Source organism: Sminthopsis crassicaudata, chromosome 1 (genome assembly GCF_048593235.1).
Source record: "Sminthopsis crassicaudata isolate SCR6 chromosome 1, ASM4859323v1, whole genome shotgun sequence".
Classification (NCBI taxonomy): domain Eukaryota; kingdom Metazoa; phylum Chordata; class Mammalia; order Dasyuromorphia; family Dasyuridae; genus Sminthopsis; species Sminthopsis crassicaudata.
In genome coordinates this window covers 488,280,290-488,305,861 of record NC_133617.1, presented here as the reverse complement: position 1 = coordinate 488,305,861, position 25,572 = coordinate 488,280,290, and the positions used below count along the sequence as shown (strand labels likewise).

The 25,572-nt window shown below is 39.6% G+C and overlaps 1 protein-coding gene across 2 annotated transcripts in view; it reads left to right on the top strand.

The window, feature by feature from the left end:
* Window positions 1–25,375, top strand: part of SEPTIN1 (septin 1) — a 26,273-nt gene extending 898 nt beyond the window's left edge. The window contains exons 2-12 of one of the 2 annotated variants that reach the window (XM_074281309.1): window positions 17,357–17,405; window positions 17,683–17,773; window positions 18,222–18,308; window positions 18,580–18,703; window positions 20,220–20,354; window positions 21,721–21,838; window positions 22,303–22,404; window positions 22,534–22,630; window positions 24,326–24,491; window positions 24,657–24,747; window positions 24,873–25,375. In XM_074281309.1, coding sequence (XP_074137410.1) covers window positions 17,403–17,405; window positions 17,683–17,773; window positions 18,222–18,308; window positions 18,580–18,703; window positions 20,220–20,354; window positions 21,721–21,838; window positions 22,303–22,404; window positions 22,534–22,630; window positions 24,326–24,491; window positions 24,657–24,747; window positions 24,873–24,953 — 1,095 coding nt within the window. In that variant the 5' untranslated portion in view covers window positions 17,357–17,402 and the 3' untranslated portion in view covers window positions 24,954–25,375. The remainder of the gene's footprint in view (window positions 1–17,356; window positions 17,406–17,682; window positions 17,774–18,221; window positions 18,309–18,579; window positions 18,704–20,219; window positions 20,355–21,720; window positions 21,839–22,302; window positions 22,405–22,533; window positions 22,631–24,325; window positions 24,492–24,656; window positions 24,748–24,872) is intronic. The other variant, XM_074281310.1, reaches the window with a different exon arrangement.
* The last annotated feature ends 197 nt before the right edge of the window (window positions 25,376–25,572 follow it).

Here is a 25,572-nt window from a genome sequence, read left to right as displayed (position 1 = left end):
TCCAGGGGAAGGAGAGGCTGGGCAGAGACAGACAAAGGGAGGAGACAGAGACGGGGAAACCGAGACGAGACATGGGGCAGGAGGAAGGGGGTGGAGCTCAGAGACAGAGACAAAGGGTGAGGGAGATGAGAGCGAGAGAGACAGAAACTGGCAGGGGAGGGCAGAGACAAAGGGAGACAGGAAGCCGAGACGGAGGCTGTCCGCCCCGGAGACGCGCCAGACAAAGGAGATAAGAAAGCAGATAGCGCCCGGGAACTGAGCTACAGTCAGGGAAGGAACCAATCCGAAAGCAGACCCTGAGTCACAGAGAGAGAGACGGGGACCCCAGAAACAGAGGCAGGGAAGAAAACCAGGGACAAAGGGAGTGCTGCGGCGGACCCCCAGAGACACCGGGAGAATACTGGCTTTCCATTTACCCCCCAGCAGTTGGCTCCCTGAAACTAGGGGAGAAGGGAGGGGATGTCAGCCCTGCCTTGTTTCGTTTTTTTTTTTGGGGGGGGGATTAGTGGGTGGGTTCTTAGACAAGTATCATTAAGAAGAGGAGATAATAGGCGGAACTTCAGATAAACTAAGTTTTGAAATTTATTCCAGTGCCAGATATTGATGGTTAAGGATTGTTCTCTGGGTGAACAAGTTCTTATGTGTGGGGGAGGGTGGTCAGGCTGTTGGTAATACTAGAACAGTGTGAACCAGCCCATAATGCACCAGGCTAGAGCCAGAGGAGATAGTGTGAGGCTCTGGAAAGTTCCAGACAGGGTAAGAGAGCATGGAACTAGTCTTTTCTCTCCCCCCCTGGGGCTGCGTCAGGCCCTCAGTGAGGGTTTTCACCATGGCCCCTTCCCAGGAAACTTTTAACATGGCCATCCCCATCCCTTGCACCCTGGGGACATCTAGACTCTGGCATACTTCCAACCTCCATCATTGAGGATAAATTTTTCTTCTGTCGATAGATAGGCCAAGATGGTTTTTCAGATACTTAAAATGTCTAGGGTGAGGGCAATTTAAAAAAAAAAAAAAACTTAATTAAGTACCTAGCATGAGTAACCTTATTGGTAAGGCTAAGAATTCAAAGATAAATATTAAACAATGTGTCTTCAAAGAGAATATATTTTACTGAGAGATACAGTATGTAGACAAGGAAATATGAACTGGAAGGGATTAGGGAAGTATAAAAAGGAGCACTACCCAACTCTGGAATCAAGACAGCTTTTGTAAGAAAAGCCTGAACTGCCAGTAGTTCAGAAACTTTTCCTACCTTAGGACATCTGCTTCCCAAGCAAGGTTACTTGCCCAGTTCCCATCTCTTCCCCCATCCAACAAAGGCTTTCTCCTTTCTGCCCATTTGGATTCTGTCATTCAGGAACCATCTCAAGTCCAGTTTCCTCCTCCATGAAGCCCTCACTGATTTTCCTTGCCTAGTGGAAACACTGGACCTTTTATGTGGGGCTTAACCCAAACTTTGTGTCACATTGGGATATATGAATGACACTAAAGATACTTGCAAGCAGTTCTAGTGCTGCCTTCTTAGAAGTTGGTTATGTGTGTGTCTATTTTGTCCAGTGAACTGACATAATGTTCCAGTTGTACACCAGGTGGCATTGTTTTCAAGCCACCAGCCAAATGGTTGATTCCAAGGCTCTCATGCATGCAGGAGCCACTGAGCTCAGATTAGCTGTCCCAGTTCTAAATTTAGAGGAGAGCAAGGGTTTTTAACCTAAGTTGGGAGGGGGATGTCCAGGGATAGAAGTCAGAGGGATGAAGAGGTATGTGGATGGGAGTGAAGGGTTACAATTTTATTTCCATTCACCAAGTAAATTTAACACTTCAATTATTTGAAAATATTTTTTTGATGATGGGTGCACAGGCTTCACCAGATTGCCAAAAGGAACCCACAGTACAAATAATTAACAATCTCTGAACTAGAGGATGATAAAATGCTTCTTAAAAATAGGAGAAAAACTGGTTCTTTCTCCACTTCTGGGCTTTCCTCTCTGCTGAATGCTATTCCATAATTACTAGATTTAGGCAACCAACATGTGGTTAAATAGTTTATTAAGTACAGTGAAAACGGTTGTGTTCCCCATATGAAGCCTAATACCCCACTGCCTCTCTAAACTCTTTACTAGCTTCCTATCTTCGGAGTACTTGGGAAAAGGTCCTAAACAGTAACATAGAAATCCTATGGTCTTAGTTCTAGACCTCAAGAGTTTGAACTAGTAAGCCAGAGAAGCCTGAGTAGAAATTCTAGGTTTTTTCTGCCCTCTGGCTTAACCATTTCATCAAAATTCATAATATTTAACAATCATCAGTACTTGGGAACATCCTGCTCCACTTCCAACTTTTTGCTTCCTATCTGGGTCACTTCCGCAGCACTAACTTTTAACCTTTGTACTTATTCTAGATGCTGAAGGTTGAGGTTCTAAACATGGTTGTCAGTCTTGGCCTGGTCTATTTTCATCTTTAGTGTCTGACACATAGTAAGCAATCAGTCGATAAGCATTTATTACATCTTTACTATATGCCAAACATTGTGCTAAGTAATAGGAATACAAAGAAAGGCAAAAGACACTCCCTGTTCTAAAGGAGCTCATGTTCTGGTAGGGATGAGACAACATGCAATCAACCATATGCAAAAAGATATGTAGAGGATAAACTAGAAAACAGTGGTAAGACACTAAAATTGAGGACAACTGGGAAAGGTTTCTTGGAGATGGTGAGATTTTATTTTATTTTTTCCCCTGAGGCTGGGGTTAAGTGACTTGCCCAGGGTCACACAGCTAGGAAATGTTAAGTGTCTGAGATAAATTTGAACTCAGGTCCTCCTGAATTCAAGGTTGGTGCGCTATCCACTGCGCCACCTAGCTACCCTGATGGTGAGATTTTAATAGAGACTTGAAGGAATCCAGAGAAACCAAGATACAGAGATGAGATAGAGCTTTCCAGGTATTAAAAAAAAACATATCTGCAATCAGGAGACAGAATAGTCTTGCAAGAATCCCAGTGTCCTGCGATCACAAATTGTATAAAAGGGAATAAAATATGTAAAAACTTGAAAGGTAGGAAGAAATCAGATTATGGGAGGCTCTAAAAGCCAAATAAAAGATTTTGCATTTAATCTTGGGATAGAAAGTGCCTAGAGGTTATTGAAAAGGGGAGTGGCATGGTCAAACTTGTGCTTTGTAGGAAGTTCAATTTGACAGCTGCAAGGATAATAAAGTGGAGTGGGGAGAGACTTGAAACCAACTATCAGTCTTGTTGGAACAGTCCAGGTATTGGGTGATGAGGGCCTGATCAAGGTGGTAGTAGAAGACATATCAGTAACATAGGTAAAAGTGTCCAAGAGAACAGATTGAATAGTGTGAGATGTGTGTGAGAGAGAAGAATCAAGGACAATGCTTAAATGCTTATGGTCTGCATTGGGAAGATTGGGCAAACTGACCAAGACGAGGAAAAACATCTTTGAGGCCCTATAAGAACACCAGCAAAAGTTTTGCCTACCTAAAGGGAACATCTTAAAGATTGTAGCAAAAAGACTTCTAGGAAGTGTGAGTTACCTGTTTTCATATATGTTCTCATAGCTTGAGTTCTAAGTGCTTTTGCCTAATGTATTTGTGGGAGAATGTCAGACTTTGGGAAAGTGGTTTTGTGATGTGCTAGTGAATTGGGTTTAAGTGAGGAAGGATCTGTGCCTCACTTTACCAGAGCCATCAAGGTCCAATAGACAGATCAGTATAATTGGAGATAGCCCTTGATTCAGTGGGAGATCTTGGCCTTTTTTAAGTTAAGGTCTTCAACAGATCTCCATTTGACTGAGGCTGTACCTATTCAGTGATCAAGACTAGGTAGAAGCTGAGGCAAAGAATGTGGGAAGCACTGAGCACTGGGACATGCTTCCTTGAGTCCCTCAAGGTTAACCATAAAGCTTTGAGGAAACTCAACCTGTCGGAAAGTGAGAGTAAATAGTATATGCCACAAATTGATTGGGAAAAAATGAGTATTTCCCAAGCCATTCTCCAAGTGATAAATGGTCTAAGGATATGAACAATTTTCAGTTGAAATTTAAAAATGCTCTAAATCACCATTCATCAGAGAGATGCAAATTATAACAAATCTGAGGTATCACTATACAACTTTAATTAAAATGACAGGAAAAGATAAATGCAAATGTTGGAGGGGATGTGGGAAAACTGGACCACTAATACAATGTTGGAGTTGTAAACTGATCCAATCATTCTGTAGAGAACTTTGGAAGTATGCCCAAAGGCTATCAGACTCTGCATACTTTGATTCAGCAGTGTGTCTATTGGGCCTGTGTCCCCAAAAGATAAAAAGGGAAAAGGATCCACATGTGCAAAAATGTTTGTAGCACCTTTTTGTGGTGGCAAGGAACTGGAAATTGTATGTCCATCAATTGGAGAATGGCTGAATAAGTTGTGGTGTATGAATGTTATGGAATATTGTTCTGTAAATAATGATCAGCGGGATGATTTCAGAGAAACCTGGAGAGACTTATATGAACTGATGCTGAGTGAGTAGAACCAAGAGAACATTGTACACAGCAACAAAAATATGTGATATTCAATTCCGGTGGACTTGACTCTTTTCATCAATGAGGTGATTTCAGGTCAGTTCCAATAGTCTTGTGATAGAAAGAGCTATCTGCATCCTGAGAGAGGACTGTGGGGACTGAAATGGGGATCACAAAAAATCTTTTTTGTTGTTTGCTAATTGCTTTTTCATTTTTTTCCTTTTTGATCTGATTTTTCTTGTGCAGCATTATAAATGTGGAAATATGTATAGAAGAATTGCACATGTTTAATTATATTGGATTACTTGCCATCTAGGGGAGGAGGTGGGAGAAAAGAAAAAAATTTGGAACACAAGGTTTTGTAAGGGTGAATGTTGAAAACTTATCTTTGCATATATTTTGAAAATTAAAAGCTATTTTTAAAGTCTAAAAGAGTATTTCACATTAATAATTAATATTGGGAAGATTTTTTTTTTCTTTTCCTCTTTCCTCATTCTCTACTAGATAAATCAGACTGAAGAATGGGGCTGATGATGAGGCTGGATTCTCCTGATCTAGTTCAGACCCCATCCAGCAGGGAAGATTAGTTCTGATTAAGGAGTAAAAAGAATTTAATCTAGGTGAATTCCAGACCCATTGTGTTCTATTCAGGTTTAGATGGGGTGGGATTGGGGGAGGGAGTAGATCCTTTGTCTAAATTGACCTGGCTGTCTGGGAGTAAGAGTGATGTAATCAAAGTCACAACCTCTCCCTACCCCCCAACCCTCATTAGAATAGGCCTACCTCTTTTAATATTTTAATTAATCAAGAGTTGACTGCCTCCTGTCAGGAGCATCAACTTTTCCTAAGACATATAAACTTGTCTAGAGACCTCCATGATAACATTTTTGGTTTACAAAATAGCCATCTTTATTATTTGCTATAGTCATAATTAACAAAGTGATTATCCAGAAATCAAACTTATACATCACAGTATATATAATTATAAGGGAATGTTTTTGCAGAGATACCCAGTATAGCAGCTAGGTAGTGCAATGGATTAAGTACTGGGTTTTGAATTAGGAGTGCTTTTCTTGCTGAGTTCAAATCTGGTCTCAGACACTAGCAGTGTGGCCCTGGGTAAATCACTTAATTCTGTTTACCTCAATCTCTTCGAAAAATAAACTTGAGAAGGAAGTAGCAAACTATTATTTTTAGCAAGAAAACCTCAAAATCAGGTCAGAAACAAGTGAAAACTAAATAGCTAGTACTGGCAGCTGGAAGCATCAGCAAAGGATTCATATAGAAGGCATTTTTAAGAATAGATATTTGAATTTAAATAGTAGCTTATAAACAATGATAATACCATTTGTATAGCACTTTAAGGCTTGTAAAGTGCTTTAGAAATATCTCATTTTTTCCTCAAACATTTAATTTGGTCTTTGAGCTACCTCACAGGATAATAGTATGGATATTATTATTCTCACTTTGAAGATGGATAAATGGTGACCCAGGGATACCAAATGATCTGCTTGAGGACACAGAGCCAGTTATTGAATGATGGCTTTCGATGCCTGCCTTTCTATACCACACTAGCAAACAAATTTGAGAGTCATTTTCATTGCATCAACTCCCACATTAAGAAAATTCTTGTCTAAACTCTTAGCATTTTTATTATATTGATATGCCTGTTAACACATACCTTGATTAGCTCAATGTAAAATAAAGCATAGAAGAGAGGACAATGTAAAGTATGATGGTAAATTTAGGTTAGTGCTGATAAAGACCAAAGACTTTTTGTTGCTGAGTGTGTAACCTCATAATAGGAATACTTTTTGAAAAACTAAATCAGAGAAGCACAGAATACACTATCTTGAATGAATTTGATGGAGGTGAACCCTGAAACTGTGTCCCCTTTAATCTGCAGAAAAAGGAGGATTTGGGGTCTCAAGCTCTCCCCTGGGAAAGGCATACCTTACCCAGACAACACCTTCTCCAAGTAAAGTGGTCTCATTCAGTTGGAGATCTGGGCCTGATAATCCTATTGAGTGGCTCGAATAAGTAATCTCTTTTTTAACTGGAAATATAGGTCTGGAACATTGAAGCCCAAAAAACTGAACCCCGAATCTTTGCAGAAGTCCTAAACAGGATTATGCTTGCCAAAGAAGCTGCCTTGACAAAGCTGCCTGCCAGGACTTTTGCCCACTATGGGGATATTCTCTTTTCAGTGTTAACCTTTGTTGCTTTCCTGACAGGACCTTGAAATTAAGAAGTCTGTCTTCCTAGCAAAACTGATTTCTTATTGCCAAATTCCTAATGAGGAGTTTTACCTGATAAGAAAGCTTCCTTCTTAGTGAACAATAAAATTCCTCTTTTGCCATACAGATTTCCGGTTTGTGAATTCTTTCGCATTGGATCTGCACCAACCAGACCAGTGGGATTCCCCATCCCAATTCTTGCACTTCTTCACTATCACTAACCTCATCATTTACACCTCATCAAATTGACTACCTTAACAGAAAGGAAATGATTGTTTATGAGTGCATGAATCTTTTCAGAAATGGTTCTACAGTCAGACCACAAGTTGGGTAGAGCAAAGTAAAATATTAAATTAAATGGAAGGCTAATGATGAAGAGAACGTGTGTATACATTGAATTTAACCTCATCTCTTAAAAATTAACTTTCAACTCTGAAAAATGGAGAATGGATAAAAGCAATGACACAGTTTGATTAGCTTTATTAAAGTGTTTATTGAATGTAAAAGTTATTACTATAAAGAAACAGAAGAACCAAGAAAGTCCAACTAATTCCTAGATCCCCTTGATAAGGAGAGACATGCATGGTAAATATGGAAATATGTTTAAAAGAATTGCACATATTTAACCTATATTAGATTACTGCTTTCTTGGGGGGAGGGAATAAGGGAAGGAGTTAGAAAAATTTGGAACACAAAGTCTTAAAAAAATGAATGTTGAAAACTATCTTTACATATATTTGATAAAATAACATACTATTGAAAATTTTTTTTAAATGAGACATAGCTATCAAAGGCAATATAGATTTGGAGTACAAATTTTTTTGTTCAGAGTTTCAGAAAGACAGGGAACATCTGCTAAAGAGAAAATGAGTCTGCAGGTAAACTGGAGCATCCCAGAAAAACAAAACATAAGAGAAAGAGAATCATTCCAGATGAGAAGGCATGGAAAAATTTTGATATGTACTAATGGAAGAAAGAAATAATGGAGTTAGATCTAAGTATCCAATTGTGTGTAAGAGACACAAACTCATAAATGGGATGATTTTTAGAGGTAATAGGGGGTCAGTCAAGTATTTAGTTCTTACTATTGCTTACCATATGCCATGCACTATGCTAATCAAAAAAAAGACAAAACCCCAGTTCCTGTCCCCAAGAAGTGTACATGTAAATAACTATGTACATACAAAATATGTGCAGTATAAGTGAAAGGTAATCTCAGAGGGAAGATACTGTTGGGTGCAGAAGGCATGGAAAGGCCTCCTACAGAAAACAGAAGTTGAGCTGTGTCTTAAAGGAAGCCAGGAAGCTGAGATGAGGGGGGTGGGTATTCTAAGATTTGAGAATTTAACCTTCAACTGCTCTAAGTATGTCTTCATATTCCTATCTGTCCAGAATGCTCTCCCTCTCAGAGCCTTTCTTCCCTGGGTTATAGCCACTGAGGGGAAAAAAAGATATTAATGCAAATATGAGCAATAAATAGTCACATTTTACATAAAGTAAGTTTGCCCATAAAGGTCCCTGTGTTTGGTTTATCTAGAAGTACCTACTTTAGAGCTTTGAACCTAGTGGGTGCTTAATTATTGTTTGTTTTTTAACGAGTACTGTAGGAGGTTTCAATTTCAAAACTGCCAGGAGAATCTTCTTCCCTATTGTTTCCCACTCCTCCTCCCACCGAATTCACCAAAAAAGCCTAATTTTCTCATAAAGTATAAATTCCCAGTTTCTTTCAAAGTTGTACCATCTTCTATGTAAGACTTTTCTGTGCCTCCTTTCTACCCCCTTACTTTGTATATATTTTGTATATGCTTATTAATGTATATTATAATGTGATTGTTCAGAACATACATAGACATTATTTGCTTACTTTTGGATAACCATGTAGAAATTTTGGGGCTGTGTCTGTCCATGTGGTGGTGACTCACTAACTGCTGAATGAAGCTGGCATTTTATAGTGATTTGGAAAGTTTTTTGGTCTTTCCTCTACTTCATGAAGGCAGAGTGGATCTATTAAAAGAAAAAAAAAACAGCTCAAGCTTGGGGGGTTTTGGCTGTGATTCTTCAGGTGGGCAAGGTATAATTAAAATGAGAGATAGGAAAAGAAAAGGTCTCTTATGGTGTTCTATCAACCAGGCATCTAGTACCTTAGGGCTGCAATTAAAATAACTTACATCTAGGACCTTGGAAGTCCTTGCCTCTTTAGTGTTTCCTTTCCTTGAAGAGATGACTTTATGAATTCAAAAGATCTAAAGATTTGCTAGTGGGCTGGTCCCAAGAGAAACTTCTGTATCAGAATATAGCCACCAAAAAGAAGATGGACCCAAGCTTAGCTGTTTGTTTGAATTTTCATCAGTCAAGGTGAAATGTAATTTGTTAGTAGTGTTACAAAATTGTTTTATGTCTCAAAAAGGTTTAAATATTGACTTACCTATAACTAGTTATCAGATAAGTTACTGAATTCTGTTTTAATCATTCTGTTATTGTGCACTGTTCTTGTATGCTTTAGTATTCATTCTTGTGAGTAGAAATTAATTACCTCTATCATACTAAATTCATACTGTACTTTAAATTTCTAGATTTGGTTTTAAATTTGTTTTCAATTAACAAAAATCTGTTGTTATTGTGGAAGTCTTTCCCGGTTTCTCTGACACTCTCCATCATTTAGAACAAAATAATATCCTATTATGTTCCTATACCATAATTTGTTTAGCCATTCCTCTAAATTTCCATTTCTTTGCCACAAATTATATTAAGAAAAAGCACTTGTCAGTTCTTTTCCTCTTTCTTCCTTATCTTTGGAGCAAGGAACTACTAATGGCATTGCTAGATCAAAGGGTATATATAATGAATCACTATACTTGTAAGCCATAATTAGCATTGTCCCTGTGATATCAGGGTAAGGGTTAACAATAATTGGATACAGGTAGGGAGTGTTCCCTGTGGGCCCAACTGAGTGATCTCTTATTACTAGTCATAAATATACTTGTTTTCCTCATATTTAAAATTCTTCAGGGCAAGATGTATTTAATTTTGTATTTGTCCCCCCAATGCCTAACAAAATAGTTGTTGACATCAACTGATTGATTGGTGCCAGGATCCCTATTCAAAAGATGGAAGGTTGATGGAGAGGTAGAAGAGAGGGGAAGGGAGAGGGGGAGAGGGAAAAGGAGAAGAAAAGAGGGGAAGAGGAAAAGGGAGAGGGAGAGGACGGGAGGGAAGGAAAGAGAGAGAAACTGCTTTGCCTGCTTTTTCTGCTTAGAATGATAGAAGCCTGTTGTTTGTTAGAGGAATCCTTATGTATGGGACTTTTATCAATTTCTGGAATTTGCATACATCTTTGGGACTCAGAGTTGCTTCTCTAAGAATCTGTCTTATTTTATCCCCCATTAGAATAGAAATTATTTGAACATAAGGACCATTTCATTTTTTTACATAGGTTATCTCAAAAATCTTAGTGTAATTTAAATTTTTAGTAAGTTCAGTAGTATAAATGCCATACACTTACACTCAAGAAGCAGATGACAGGAAACCCTTGTCAAAATTAAAATAAAAAGTGTTATAGTTCAATATTTATAAAACAAAGTAAGTTTAAGAGAAACTGAAATAATTAAATTTCCAAATGACATTTTTGTAACAGTTTCTGGATGATACTTTCTCAGACTGGTAGAATAGAGGAGATTGTCTTGCTTGACCAAATCTAACTAATTTAATAATTTATCATTTATTAGATTTTTTTTTCTTGTGGAGTTATGTCAAAACCACAGCGTATGTATCAGAACTTTTTTTTGAGATTATCCAAAGGTTAATATTTTTTTTTAATTTTTATTTTATTTTATAATTATAACATTTTTTGACAGTACATATGCATGGGTAATTTTACATTATCCCTTGCACTTACTTCTATTCAGATTTTTTCCCTTCCTCCCCCAACCCCCTCCCCCAGATGGCAAGCAGTCTTATATATGTTAAATATATTACAGTACATTCTAGATACAATATATGTGTGTAGAACCGAATTTTTTGTTGCACAGGAAAAATTGGATTCAGAAGGTAAAAATAACAGTTTACATTCATTTCCCAGTGTTCCTTTTCTGGATGTAGCTGGTTCTGTCCATCATTAATCAATTGGAATTGGATTAGCTCTTCTCTATGTTGAAGAAATCCACTTCCATCAGCATACATCCTTGTACAGTATCATTGTTGAAGTGTATAATGATCTTCTGGTTCTGCTCGTTTCACTCAGCATCAGTTGATGTAAGTCTCTCCAAGCCTCTCTGTATTTCTCCTGTTGGTCATTTCTTATAGAACAATAATATTCCATAACATTCATATACCATAGTTTACCCAACCATTCTCCAATTGATGGACATCCATTCATCTTCCAGCTTCTAGCCACTATGAAAAGGGCTGCCACAAACATTTTGGCACATACAGGTCCCTTTCCCTTCTTTAGTAGTTCCTTGGGGTATAAGCCCAGTAGTAGTATGGCTGGGTCAAAGGGTATGCACATTTTGATAACTTTTTGGGCATAATTCCAGATTGCTCTCCAGAATGGTTGGATTCTTTCACAACTCCACCAACAATGCATCAGTGTCCCAGTTTTCCCACAGCCCCTCCAACATTCATCGTTGTTTGTTCCTCTCATCTTAGCCAATCTGACAGGTGTGTAGTGATACCTCAGAGTTGTCTTAATTTGCATTTCTCTGATCAATAGTGATTTGGAACACTCATATGAGTGGAAATAGTTTTAATTTCATCATCTGAAAATTGTCTGTTCATATCCTTTGACCATTTATCAATTGGAGAATGGCTTGATTTCTTATAAATTAAAGTCAATTCTCTGTATATTTTGGAGATGAGGCCTTTATCAGAACCTTTAACTGTAAAAATTTTTTCCCAATTTGTTACTTCCCTTCTAATCTTGTTTGCATTAGTTTTGTTTGTGCAGAAACTTTTTAATTTGGTGTAATCAAAATGTTCTATTTTGTGATCAATAATGGTCTCTAGTTCTCCCTTGGACACAAACTCCTTCCTCCTCCACAAGTCTGAGAGGTAAACCATCCCATGTTCCTCCAATTTATTTATGATTTCGTTCTTTATGCCTAAATCTTGGACCCATTTTGATCTAATCTTAGTATGTGGTGTTAAATGTGGGTCCATGCCTAGTTTCTGCCATACTAATTTCCAGTTTTCCCAGCAGTTTTTGTCAAATAATGAATTCTTATCCCAAAATTTGGGATCTTTGGGTTTGTCAAAGATTAGATTGCTATTTTTATTCACTATCTTGCCCTGTGAACCTAACCTATGCCACTGATCAACTAGTCTATTTCTTAGCCAATACCAAATGGTTTTGGTGACTGTTGCTTTATAATATAGCTTTAAATCAAATACACTTAGACCACCTTCCTCTGACTTTTTTTTCATTAGTTCCCTTGCAATTCTCGACCTTTTATTCTTCCATATGAATTTTGTTGTTATTTTTTCTAGGTCATTAAAATAGTTTCTTGGGAGTCTGATTGGTATAGCACTAAATAAATAGATTAGTTTGGGGAGTATTGTCATCTTTATTATATTCGCTCGGCCTATCCAAGAACACTGAATGTCTTTCCAATTATTTAAATCTGACTTTATTTTTGTGGCAAGTGTTTTATAGTTTTGCTCATATAATTCCTGACTCTCCTTTGGTAGATATATTCCCAAATATTTTATACTATCGACTGTTATTTTGAATGGAATTTCTCTTTGTATCTCTTGCTGTTGGATTGTGTTGGTAATGTATAAAAATCCTGAGGATTTATGTGGATTTATTTTGTATCCTGCGACTTTGCTAAAATTCTGAATTATTTCTAATAGCTTTTTAGCAGAGTCTTTGGGGTTCTCTAAGTATACCATCATGTCATCCAAAGGTTAATATTGCAAATGAAATCCTTTCAGTCATTGAACAGCAACAGATGAAAATTTTTATAGAGTTCTGAAATTGAGTAGAGCAATGTATAGCCCAAGACATTAGTTATGTTGAATTTTAATAAGAAATATATCAATATTTAAAACTTTTACATATTTACCCTTTCAGCTTTTTGTGTTTATAGCATTTATATTTTGATTTTATTAAGGCTTAAAACTGCACTAAGATTTTGGAAACATATTGCATATTCCCAGTGCTTAGCATATGATAGGAGTTTGTTTTGTAATTAATTGATTTTCTTTTATAAAAGTAACCAACTTGAATATCAAGAAAATAAATGGGGAAAAAGGGGAAAGAAAGAAAAGAGCTTACCCATATTTAATCTCAAACTTTATCATAAAGCAGTAATCAAAACTATCTGGTGCTGACTAAGAAATAGAGTGATGGATCAGGAGAATAGATTTGGTTCATAATACACAATATTAATTGACTATAGTAATCAAATGTTTGGTAAGCCCAAAGAGCTGAGCTTTTGAGACAAGAACTCATTATCTGACAAAAACTGATGGGAAAACAGGAGTTTGGCAAAAACCAGATATAAACAACCAACATCTCACACTTTATACCAAGATAAGGTCAAAATAAGTATATGATTCAGACATAAGGAATGATAACGTAAGTAAATTAAGGAAGCATGGAATAGTTTACTTGTGGATAAGGGAAGAATTTATGACTAAACAAGAAATAGAGCATTACAGAATGTAAAATGAAAAATTTTGATTACCTTAGATTAAAAAAGTTTTTACTCAAAGCCAATGGAGTCAAGATTAGAAGTGGACCTAAAAACTCTGGAGTAGGGGATTGGAAAGGTGGGAGCGGGGGTTTCTAATTCTCAGATAAAGGCCTTATTTCTCAAATTCAGAAAGAACTGAGTCAAGTGTATAAAAATATAATTCATTCCCCAATTGACAAATAGTAAAAGAATATGAACAAGAAGTTTTCAGATGAAGAAATTAAAGCCCTCTGTAGCCATATGAAAAAAATGCTATTGATCACTATTGATTGGAGAAATATAAATGAAAATAACTCTGAGGTATCACTTTATAGTTATCAGATAGATCATTATGATAGAAAAGGAAAATGACTAATGTTGGAGGAGATGTGGAAAAATTGGGACATTAAGGGTACAGTGTTGTGAATTGATCCAAGAATTTTGAAGGGCAATTTGGAACCATGCCCAAAAGGCTATAAAACCAGGCATTCTCCTTGACACAGCAATATCACTACTGGGTCTATATTCCAAAGATATTTTTGAAAAGTAAAAAGACCTATCCACACAAAAATATTTATAGCAGCTTTTTTTGTGGTGCCAAAGAACTGGAAATTGAGGGGATGCCTTCCAATTGGGAAATGACCAAACAAGTTGTAGTATATGGTTATTATGAAATACAATTGTGTTATAAGAAATGAGTAGCAGGTTGGTTTCAGAAAAACCTGGAAAGACTTACATGAACTGATGCAAATTGACATAAGCAGAACCAGGAGAATATTGTACATAATAATAACACTATTGTGTGATGATCAACTATGAATGACTTAGTTATTTTCCTAAGTACAATGATCTAAGAAAGTTCTGAAAGACATTTTTAGGATAACTTTTTATTTTTCAAAATATATACAAAACTAGTTTCCAATGTTTATCCTTGCAAAACCGTGTGTTCCAAATTTTTCTTCCTCCCTTCTCCTCTTCCCTAGACCTCAAGTAATTTAATACAGATTTCATGTGTTTATGTGCAATTCTTCTAAACATATTTCCACATTTATCAAGCTGCACAGAAAAATCAGATCAAAAAGGAAAAAAAAAAAAAAGAGAAAGAAACAAGCAAGCAAACAACAACAAAGGTGAAAATACTATGTTGTGATCCACATTCAATCCCCATTGTCCTCTCTTTGGATACAAATGGCTTTCTTTATACCTCATTGTCGAAAAGAGCCAAGTCAATCACAGTTGATCATGACAATCTTGTTGCTGTGTACAATGTTCTCTTGGATCTAATCACTTCACTTAGCATTAATTAGTTCATGTAAGTCTCTCCAAGCCTCTCTGTATTCATCCTGCTGAGCATTTCTTACAGAACAATAATATTCCATAACATTCATATACCATAACTTATTCAACCATTCTTCAGCTGATGGGCATCCATTCAGTTTTCAGTTCCTTGCTGCTACAAAAAGGACTGCCACAAACATTTTTCCACATATGGATCCTTTCCCCTTTTTTATGATCTCTTTGGAATACAGACACAGACAGTGCTGGAACAAAGGGTTTGATAGCCCTTTGGGCATAATCCACAATGGTTGGATCAGTTCACAACTCTACCAACTATGTATTAAATTTTCCCTCAGTGCCTCCAATATTTATCACAATCTTTTGCTGTCATTTTAGCCAGTCTGAGAGGTGTGAAGTGGTACCTCAGAGTTGTCTTAATTTGCATTTCTGAAAGACTTATGAAAAATGCTATCTACCTCTAGAGAAAGAATTAATGGAGTCTGAATGAAGCTCAAAGTATATTTTTTAAAAACTAAATTTTTTGGAGGGGAAGAGGAGTGGGGAGACATTTCTTGATTTGTGTTTTCTTTCACAAAAGACTAATATGGAAATGTGTTTTGCATGACTACACATATACAACCTACATCAAATTGCTTGCCTTCTTAATAAGGGAGGGAGGGAATTTAGAACTCAAAATCATATTTTTTCCTATTTATTTATTTTTTATTAAAACTTTATTTTCAAAAAATATACATGGATAATTTTTCAACATTAACCTTAGCAAAACCTTGTGTTCCAATTTTCCCTTCCCTTCCTGCATCCCCTCCCCCAAGTAATCCAATATATGTTAAACATGGTAAAAAAAAATATGTGTTAAATCCAATAGATGTATACATATTTGTACAATTGTCTTGCTGTACAAGAAACATCAGACCAAAAAGGAAAAAATAAGAAAATAAAATGAAAGCAAACAAAAACAAAAAGAATGAAAATGCTATGTTGTGATCCACACTCAGTTCCCACAATCCTCTCTCTGGGTGTAGATGGCAAGATCACTGGAATTGGTCTGAATCACCTCATTGTTGATGAAAGCCATGTCTATCAGAATTAATCATTGTATAATTTTGCTGTTGTCATATACAATGATCTGTTGATTCTGCTCATTTCATTTAGCATTAGTTCATGTAAGTCTCTCCAGGTCTCTCTGAAATCATCCTGCTGGTCATTTCTTACAGAACAATAATATTCCATAACATTCATGTACCATAACTTGTTCAGCCATTCTCCAATTGATGGACATCCACCCAGTTTCCAGTTTTTTTTGACACTATAAAAAGGGCTGCCACAAACATTTTTGCACATGTGGGCCCCTTTCCCTCCTTTAAGATCTCTTTGGGATATATGCTCAGTAGAGACCTTCTGGATCAAAGGGTATGCACAGTTTGATAGCCCATTGGGCATAGGAACTCAAAATAAAAAAAAAGTGAATGTTAAAGTCTATTTTTACATTTAATTGGAAATTTGTTTTTGAATATAAAAATAACAAGACTCTTTTATGGCATTATTACTGCATATGGGATAAGTGAAGATGAGTAATATACAACCATTTCTAAAGAAAGCAAAACAAGATCCAAGTTTTTCATGTTCTGAGGGTCTCAGACACATAGGTTACAATTTCCCATATTCCTATGGGACTTTTAGCATTGAAAAACACTTTAAAATCTGTTATCTCATTTTACCTTTACAAGATTCTGGTGAGTTTTTGCTATCCCCATTTGATGGAGAAGAAAGTGAGATTTAAAGAGGGGAGGTAAATTAGTTGCCTGAAGCCATACTGGGAATTAGTCCAAAAAGCCAGAACTACAGCCCATATCTCTGAACTCCAAGCCTTTTGCTTTCTTCCTATATCCCTTATGATGACTATTCTCAGAGGCTGCAGCCTATATCTGTGACTTATCCACAAAGGATATCCATAAAAGGATGCCATACTTCCTGCTCCTTAGTCCAGATCGGGTAGTGAGTGGGTCAACATAAAATGAGCGTCCTAATGGATTCACGCCTCCTCCTTCCAGCTCTGTACTCCAATTTTATGCCCATAGACTCATACTTTCAGAATAGAAAAGTTCTTCAGAATCCATCTAGTTCTAGTTCTAGTACTTGAGTCTATCTCTACTACTGAAGGCTCCATTTAGTTATTATCCATAGATAGCTTTGGTTCCACTCAGACATAGATCAGAATAGATTTCTCCAGCTTTTCTCTGCTTTTCCCACCTCATAAGAAGTGTGTCTCTTCAACACTCTCACAAAAAGTGATGGGAATGAGGAAGATGGAGAAATTTAAGTATATAAGGGGACAAAGAATGGATAAAAATCAAAAGTTTGTAAAGAGTGTGAATTTCCCCAATCCTGAGGGGAAGGACTCAGGGTCCCCTCTTTGATCTCTGAGAGCCCTCAGGAGTCCCCTGGGAGGCTCAGTCCACTTTCCCTTTACCCTCTTCTCAAGAATAGGTATGAACTCTTCCCTTATTCTCTTTCTCCCCACACACATACACAACCCCCTCTCTACTCCAGCCCCCCCATAGGCACACCACTTCCTGCGCAGCCTGGCTAAAACCACTGTCAACTTCCTCCCCTCGCAGAGGAAGTGGGGAGCTGAACCAGGTGCAGCCAGAAGACACCAAGACGATGGTGAGCCCTTCTTGGGAAGCCTAGCATCCTTCCTCAGGCTGCTTGGATCCACAACCCCCTTCCTTACATTCTGTGACACGACTCCCTCCCAATTCTCAGGCTCCAGCCTTCTCCACCTTCCCACTTGCCTCCCTTTCTAACATTGCCAATCCAGGTCTCCCCAACAGAGTTTTCTCTCCCTTAATGATTCAAATGCTTTCCACCCAGGCTTTGCTCTATCCTGCTCTTTCCCCTCAAAACCTAGCCTCCTCCCTCCCATATGCTCTTTCCACTGCAGGACAAAGAATATGTGGGCTTTGCAGCCCTGCCCAGTCAGCTGCACAGAAAGTCGGTGAAGAAAGGATTTGATTTCACCCTCATGGTGGCAGGTGAGAAGTCTGGGTGTGGGGATGAGAAACAGCTCTCTTTAGAAATGTAAGATCTAATTCCAATAGACTTGTGATGGAGAGAGCCATCTGCAGACAGAGAGAGGGCTCTGGGGACTGAAATGTGGATCACAACGGAGGATTTTCACTTTTTTGTTGTTTGCTTGCTTGCTTTTTTTCTCTCTCTCATTTTTTCTCTGATTTTTCTTGTGTCTCATGATAATTGTGGAAATATCTTTAGAAGAATCTCACCTGTTTAACTCATATTGGATTACTTGATGTCTAGGGGAGGAGAGAGGGAAAAAAAAACATGAACATAATGTTGAAACAATACACGATATATTTAGAAAAATAAAAAGCTATTATTAGTAAATAAATGTAAGGTCCAAAGGAAATGGATTAAGGAGACAATTCATTTTTCTCTGTCTTTGATCCTGGTTGATCTCATTAGGGGAGTCAGGCCTGGGGAAGTCAACCCTTATCAACAGCCTCTTTCTCACTGAAGTCTATAAGGACCGCCTGATACCTGATGCCAGTGGTGAGTGAAGGGCCCCTGGCTGGGATGGGATGTTCTCCCTCTCTGGCTGTCCTGGAACAGCTAGGCTAGGGAAGAAAACAGACTGAGAAATCCAGTCATCCTTAAGGCTGGAGGCACTGGAAGTCCCCAGTCCCCTTCTCCCCTAGAGGGAATCTTTCACCCTTCCAAGTCCCTGTCGCTTTCCTAAGTTCAGATCTTCCTGCCTCCCGATTCTCCTGGCACCCACCCCTTTCTGGGACATTCCTTTGACCCTTGTCTTGCTCTGGTATAGCTCGCCTGAGCCAGACCCTGACCATTGAGCGCAGGGGTGTGGAGATCGAAGAGGAAGGAATCAAAGTGAAGCTCACCTTGGTGGACACCCCAGGCTTTGGTGATGCAGTGGACAATGGAGACTGGTGAGGCTGAGGGACAGAGTGCATGATTCATGGGCAGAAGGCTCTGGCCCAGAGCAGATACCATAAATATTGAAGGTGATTAATGATATAAGACAATTAGAACAATTTGATTTGACAGCCTGAGAAAGAGAATAGACTTTAAGTATATGTTGTCAGGCAATGAAAAACATTGCAAAGGAAGAGGAAGCTGAATAAAAGTAAGTTTTTCCAGTTCTTGTTAACCATAGATCCTGACAGGTTTTAAGGAATCTCTGAACTTGGATGGGAGCAAAAATCTTCATTTTATCTTTATCTTCATTTTAACATAATTGGCTTCCTTTGTAAGCATATGTTTTTATTTTTTTCATTTAAAAATGCTATTCTAAGAAGAGGCTCATGAGTTTCACCAGAATGTCAAGGGTATAGGAGACCAAAAAAAAAAAAAAAAAAAAAAAAAAAAAAGTTTAAGCCTTAGGACAAGAAGGAGAATGAAGGGGAAGAAGAGTACCTGGAGCTGGGGGGAAGCCATGGAGAAGAAATGTGGGAGCTTGGATCAGGCTTGTTTCCCTTTATCGTTGTCTCCCTTGGGTGTTCCTGACCTGGAATCCCCAAATGGAAGCTAGAATTATCAACCAGGAGTCACTGGGCATCTAATCTGGATACAAGCTGATTTGGGAACATGGGGATGGCAGGAGAAGATCCCCCGTGTTCAATTACAGAAAGAAGTCTATCTGACTCCTGGGTCCAGACCATCAGGGGACTGTCATTCCTCTGGACCTCCTGCTTGAGTGGTTGGGAAGGGGATTAGAGACAGTCCCTTTGTTAAGCTGAGTGACTCAGAGTGAGCTCAGTTCCTTTGATCCACACATGCATGTGCACACATCACTTCCAATGCTGAAAGTTTACTGAAAGGAACATCAAAGACAAACTCAATCTGTCCAGACCCTTACTTTGGCGGCCTTGTTTGTGTTTCCAAGGCTCTCCAGTGACATTCTGGTCATCTCCTGTTCTAGGGTCAGAAATATTGGCTGCTGGCAAACCTTGTTTCTATCTTTGCCTAACTCTTTCAGAACTCCACAGAAAAAGAGAAGAATGAATCCCACTGCATATACTTACTAACTATATGTCTGAGCAATTCACTTAACTTCTGTCAGCCTCAGTTGCTTCTTTACAGAATGGGGATAATAGCTCCAATCTCCCGGGGTTGTTGTGAGGATCAAATAATATAATATTGGTAGCTCATTTTGCAAACCCTAAAGCACCTAAAATGAGCTAGCTATTATCTTCAGGATCCTAATTCTTCTGAGCTTAGCTGTGGGTCTCCGCTATTTGCCAGTTTTCTTCCTCTGGCTTCCCCTCCGCCACAGGCCTGAGTTGGACATGGATATACAGGACTTGATCTCCCTTGCAGGTCTGGCAGTCTCAGTTTGGGGTGAGGGAGATCACCAGATTCCCATCACGGCCCTGCCCAGCTCCCTTCTTCCTTACCTCTGCTCCAGAACCTGAGGTTCTTCTCCCCTCTCTCAATCCTTTCCAGCTGGATGCCCGTGGTGCGATTCATCGAGGAGCAATTCGAGCAGTATCTGAGAGATGAGAGTGGCCTTAACAGGAAGAATATACAGGATTCCAGAGTCCATTGCTGTCTCTACTTCATCTCTCCCTTTGGTCGAGGGTAAGTCCTAAGTGTAGGAAGTTTCTGACCAGAATGACTAAGGAGGGAGGCTGGTAAATGTTTAACAACTGATCTCACCCCCCACCTTCCTTTTCCTCTCTTCCCTCTCTCTATCTCTGTCTCTCTCTGTCTCAAAATCTCTCTCTCTGTCTCAAAATATCTCTCTCTCTCTCTCTCTGTCTCTCTCTCTCTCTCTCTGTTTCTCTGTCTCTCTGTCTCTGTCTCTCTCTCTCAAAAAAAAAAAGGGAATGAGATATACTTTTAGGTTTAATTTGTGTTATTAACATTTCTCCATCATTTTCTAAAGTTTAAAAATTAATAAAATAATAAGTCAACCTCTAATAATGAAATGGCTATGGCTGATTTCTGAGATATAAATACTCAAATTTATTTGACCAAAAATTTCACAACAGAGGAACAAGCTGACTCCTACATATTGGATGTTGGCAGTATAGTATAGTGGAAAGAACTAAAGAATGTAGAATGTTAGAGTGAAACCTTAGAAATCACCTAGTCTAACCTCTAACTTAACCCATTAGAAAACAGGAGAATTGAGTTTTTGTTCTGATTCTGTCATTATTTTGCTATATGATCTTAGTCAAATCATGGCTCCTCTCTGGAACTCACTTTCCTCCCATGTAAAATGAGGAAGCTGGACTTTATCACTTTGAAGGTCCACTTCACCTAATCTAGTTTATCTGACCCCAACTCCCAACTCAACTAGGAAGTTTAGTGGCATTCAATCAGGGATACTGAGGGAATTTCTCTATTGGGTATGTTGGATTAGACATCTTCTAAGATCCCTCCCCACCTTTAAATTTCTATGATCTATTCAGGCCAATTCCAATAGACTTGTGATGGAGAGAGCCAGCTGCATCCAGAGAGAGGACTATGGGAACTGAATGTGGATTGCAATATAGTATTTTTACCTTTTATTATTTTTGTTGTTTGTTTGTTTTTTTCCTTTCTCATTTTTTCCCCTTTTGATGTGATTTTTCTGTGCAGCATGAATAATGTGGAAATACCTTTAGAAGAACTGCATATGTTGTCTAGGGGAAGGGGGAGGTGGAGAGGGAGGAGAAAAATTTGGAATTCAAAATTTTGCAAAGGTGTATATTGAAAACCATCTTTGCATATATTTTGAAAAATAAAAAAGCTATTATAAAAATAAAAAGAAAAAAAGTTACTATGATCTGATTCTTCCCTTAGGCAGAGATGTGCCTTAGGGATGGAAGAGGAGAAAGCTTTTGCTTTGGAAGTTGTCTGGGGAGAAAATAGAGGTAGAAAAGTGAGGGGAAGTGGAATAAGGCCCTGGGTGGAGTGCAAGGGGGTAGAAGTCTAGACCCTAACTGCCGTTGTTGCTCAGGCTCCGTCCCTTAGATATAGCATTCCTCCGGGCTGTGCATGAGAAGGTCAACATCGTGCCTGTCATTGGGAAAGCTGATGCCTTGACTCCTAAGGAAACCCAGATCCTCAAGCAGAAGGTATATTTGGGGAGGGAGGTGTGTGCCTGGGGGATGCTAACCTCTGACTGCTTTCCTTAAAAGAAGCCAAAGTTTAAACTCTAATTCTGCCTTGCATCTTTACTTGGACTAATTTTCTTTTTTCAAGAAAGTACTTGCACTTAACAGTGAATTTCCCCGTAGGTGTTTAGACTGAAAAGATTTCCTGAAGGACCTGGTGGAGTTCTTTCTGCCCAGGTTTTAAAAATAGAACTGAAAACATCCCATTCTGGGGTGATTCCTGTACAGGCCGGCTTACAGGCAGAAAGAGTAGCCATAAGAAAGCCATGTGGTAGACTGGGTCTGGGTGTCTGCTGCAAATACACATTTAGGGCCTAGATAATGTGTGAAATCTGGATGGAAGGAGGAAAGCACTTCGGAAAGGGAAGCTTTGTTATGATGATGTCCTCCGGGCCTTCCTCTGTCTCTCTCCTCTCCACTGCCAGATCCGGGAGCAACTGGAGGAACAGGAGATCAACATCTACCAGTTTCCAGACTGTGATTCAGACGAGGACGAAGACTTCAAGAAACAGGATGCTGAGATGAAAGTGAGGGCCCAGAGAGGGGTGAGGGGTGAGGAGTCAGAGGACCGATGTGGAGAAGAGGGAGGAGGGAAGAGAATGGGAGCAAGAGCTGGGTGGTCCTGGCTGAGCCGCCTGACCCTTGCCCTCCCTCAGGACAGCATCCCCTTCGCTGTGATTGGCTCCACTACTGTGGTGAGGGATGGCTCCCGGCCGGTGAGGGGCCGACTCTATCCCTGGGGTACAGCAGAAGGTAGGTAGAGTGGGAGGGAAAGGCTGAGGGGGCGGAGGAGGGGAAGGCTTTCTAACCTGGCCTGTTACAGTCTCTGCAGAGGTAGTACTGACCATGGCCAGTAATCTGTGGTTTAGACAGGGCAAGTAGAAGGAGAACCCTCATTGGTCCAAGGATGGCCCAAAGTGAAAATCTTCAAGGGACAAGTCCTGTATTCTTCATTGACTGAATGTGTCATTGGGAGAATGAAATAGCATTTATTAAACACTTATATGCTATGACATTGGACATCACTTCATCTTTCTAAACCAGGGGTTCTCAAACTACGGCCCATGGGCCAAATGAGGCCCACTGAGGACATTTATGCGGCCTGCAGGGTTATGGCAAATGTGCTGAGAGGCAGAGACAGAGTGTGAGCTTTTTTTTACTATCGTCCGGCCCTCCCACAGTCTGAGGGACAGTGAACTGGCCCGCTATTTAAAAAGTTTGAGGACCACTGTCATTAGCTTTCTTATCTTATGTAAGGGAAGTGGTTCCCTTTGCCCTCATAATTGATACTGTGAGAAAAGAATGGGCGTTTGGTTTCCACAGTTATGAAAATTAAATTGGAGAAGTGAAACTTAAATTAGAAAACTGAAACCCACCAGGACATCAAAGCATCATCAGACATGGAGGGATGGAGGTTTTAGATTTGAATTGAGCCCTCTGAATTTTCCCTCCATAAGAAGGTAAGCTCCTTGGGGGCAGGAACTGCCTTTTGTAATCAGGAGTGCTGGTCTGAGATTTGAAAAGAATCCTTTGTTCTTTGCCCCCCATCCCTCCTTGGTTATCTCCCCACCTTAAGAATGTTAGCTCCTTGGGGATGGGACTGGCTATGTATTGAGGAGTTGAGATTCACTCTGTATACCTTCTATAAAACATCGTATTAATAGGGAGTCAGTGGAGGGGCTTGTGCTTCTGGATAGGAAATAAAATTCTTCCTCTGCAGTTTCAAAAGTATGTTTACTAACCTAGGCACTCATTCTTTTGTTTTGTTTTGATTAAAGCTGTTTATTTTCAAAACATATACATAATTTTCAACATTCACCTTTTCCAACCTTGTGTTCCAAATTTTTTCCAATTCCTTCCCTCCACCTCCTCTCCTACCTAGATGGCAAGTAATCCAATATGTTAAACATGTGTAATTCTTCTGTACACATTTCCATAATTATCATGCTGCATAAGAAAAATCAGATCAAAAAATTTTTAAAAAATGAGAAAGAAAACAAAATGCAAGAAACAAGAACAAAAAAGTGAAAATTGTATGTTGTGATTCATACTCAGGCCCCATAGTCCTCTTTCTGGGTGCAGATGGCTCTCACCATCATACGGCCGTTGGAACTGGCTGAGCACCCAGTCTTGCAAGAATGTAAGTAAAATACCTCCTTTCATCAGTGAGTCAGTGGAGTTCTTGGTAAGATTTTTTGTTTCCTGCAGCACAGACACAGAAATTGAGAAGAATGCAATCATATTATTAAAGAGGTGTTTAATTGATTATAGAACTTGTCTTCACCTATATAGAACTCGATCAGAGAGTTTGACCAAATGATCTCTCGCTCCCATCTCTGACATTCTGTGATTCCAAACAGTTTTCTATTGATTCCCATATTCTCAAATGTGTTCATGACCTCCCTGCTGTTTCTACTCCCTTTCACCTTCTCCTTCATATCCTACCAGTGGAAAATCCTCATCACTGTGACTTTGTCAACCTGCGAAGGATGTTGGTACAGACTCATTTACAGGACCTGAAGGAGGTGACCCATGACTTGCTCTATGAGGGCTACCGTGCCCGTTGCCTCCAGAGCCTGGCTCGTCCTGGGGCCCGGGAACGGGCCAGTCGAAGGTGAAGGTTGGCCCTCTGCATCACAAACCCTTCCCCAACCCTGGCTCCTGGGTGGGGCCAAGGAAGGTGGTATCTGAGTGGCTGGGGGAGGGGGGAGAGGAGAAATTACCTCTTGATAAGTTCTGAACCCTTCCAAATCTCTTGCTTTCTCCTCCCTGCCTCCAGCAAATTGTCCCGACAGAGTGCCACTGAAATCCCCCTCCCTATGCTGCCCCTGGCAGAGACGGAGAAACTTATCAGAGAAAAGGATGAGGAGGTGAGTTCCTTGGGCTGCCTCCTCAGCCTCAGGGAGGAGCTGGGCATCCCGTCCCATTCCTCCACTGATAGGGAGGGGCCCACCTCACATCCAGCTGGGTTTCCCCCAACATCTTCCTCCTGCAGCTGCGCCGGATGCAGGAGATGCTGGAGAAGATGCAGGCCCAGATGCAGCAGAGCCAGGGAGAGCAGTCTGATGTCCTGTGAAACCCCAGTCTTCCTTTTACCCATTGGGGACCTGCCTGCAGTCCTGCCCCTTGTCCCCTGGTCCCTCAGCATCCAGGCAAATCGCTGGGCTCTCTTCTCCTGGGCTCCCTCTGGAACACAGCAGGCTAAAGTCTTTTCTCCTCTCCCACTGAGACTCCTTTCCTTCTCCACGGACATTTGGGAATGCTATGGCCTCCTTGTACCCCCTCATCCCCCATCTCTCATTCTCAGACGTCTTCTATTCCACCTGATCTTGTGCCACAGGAACACCCTTCTCCACTTGCTTCCCTGCTCCCCGGAGTCAGCTGTCTAATTATCAAGGCTACTCCAAGATGGAGTTGATCTGGCTCTTCACAACAAACGTTTGTTTAGCACTTACTATGTACCCCAATACCTTGAAATAAAAATGTGTTTCTCTCGGGGTCCTTGCTCTGCTTATTGCTGAAGAGGGGTGGGGAAAATAGTCTTGTGTTGGGGCAGGGTAGGGGGAGAAGAGGGTAGTCTGTGGCTTGGGAAACACCTGCTTAATGTTTGAGCCGGGAAAGAAGAATAGCAACAGCCAGACCAAATGCTTCCCTTAGTTCTAGAGGGGCCCAACCCTGCTGCATGCCAGACTGGA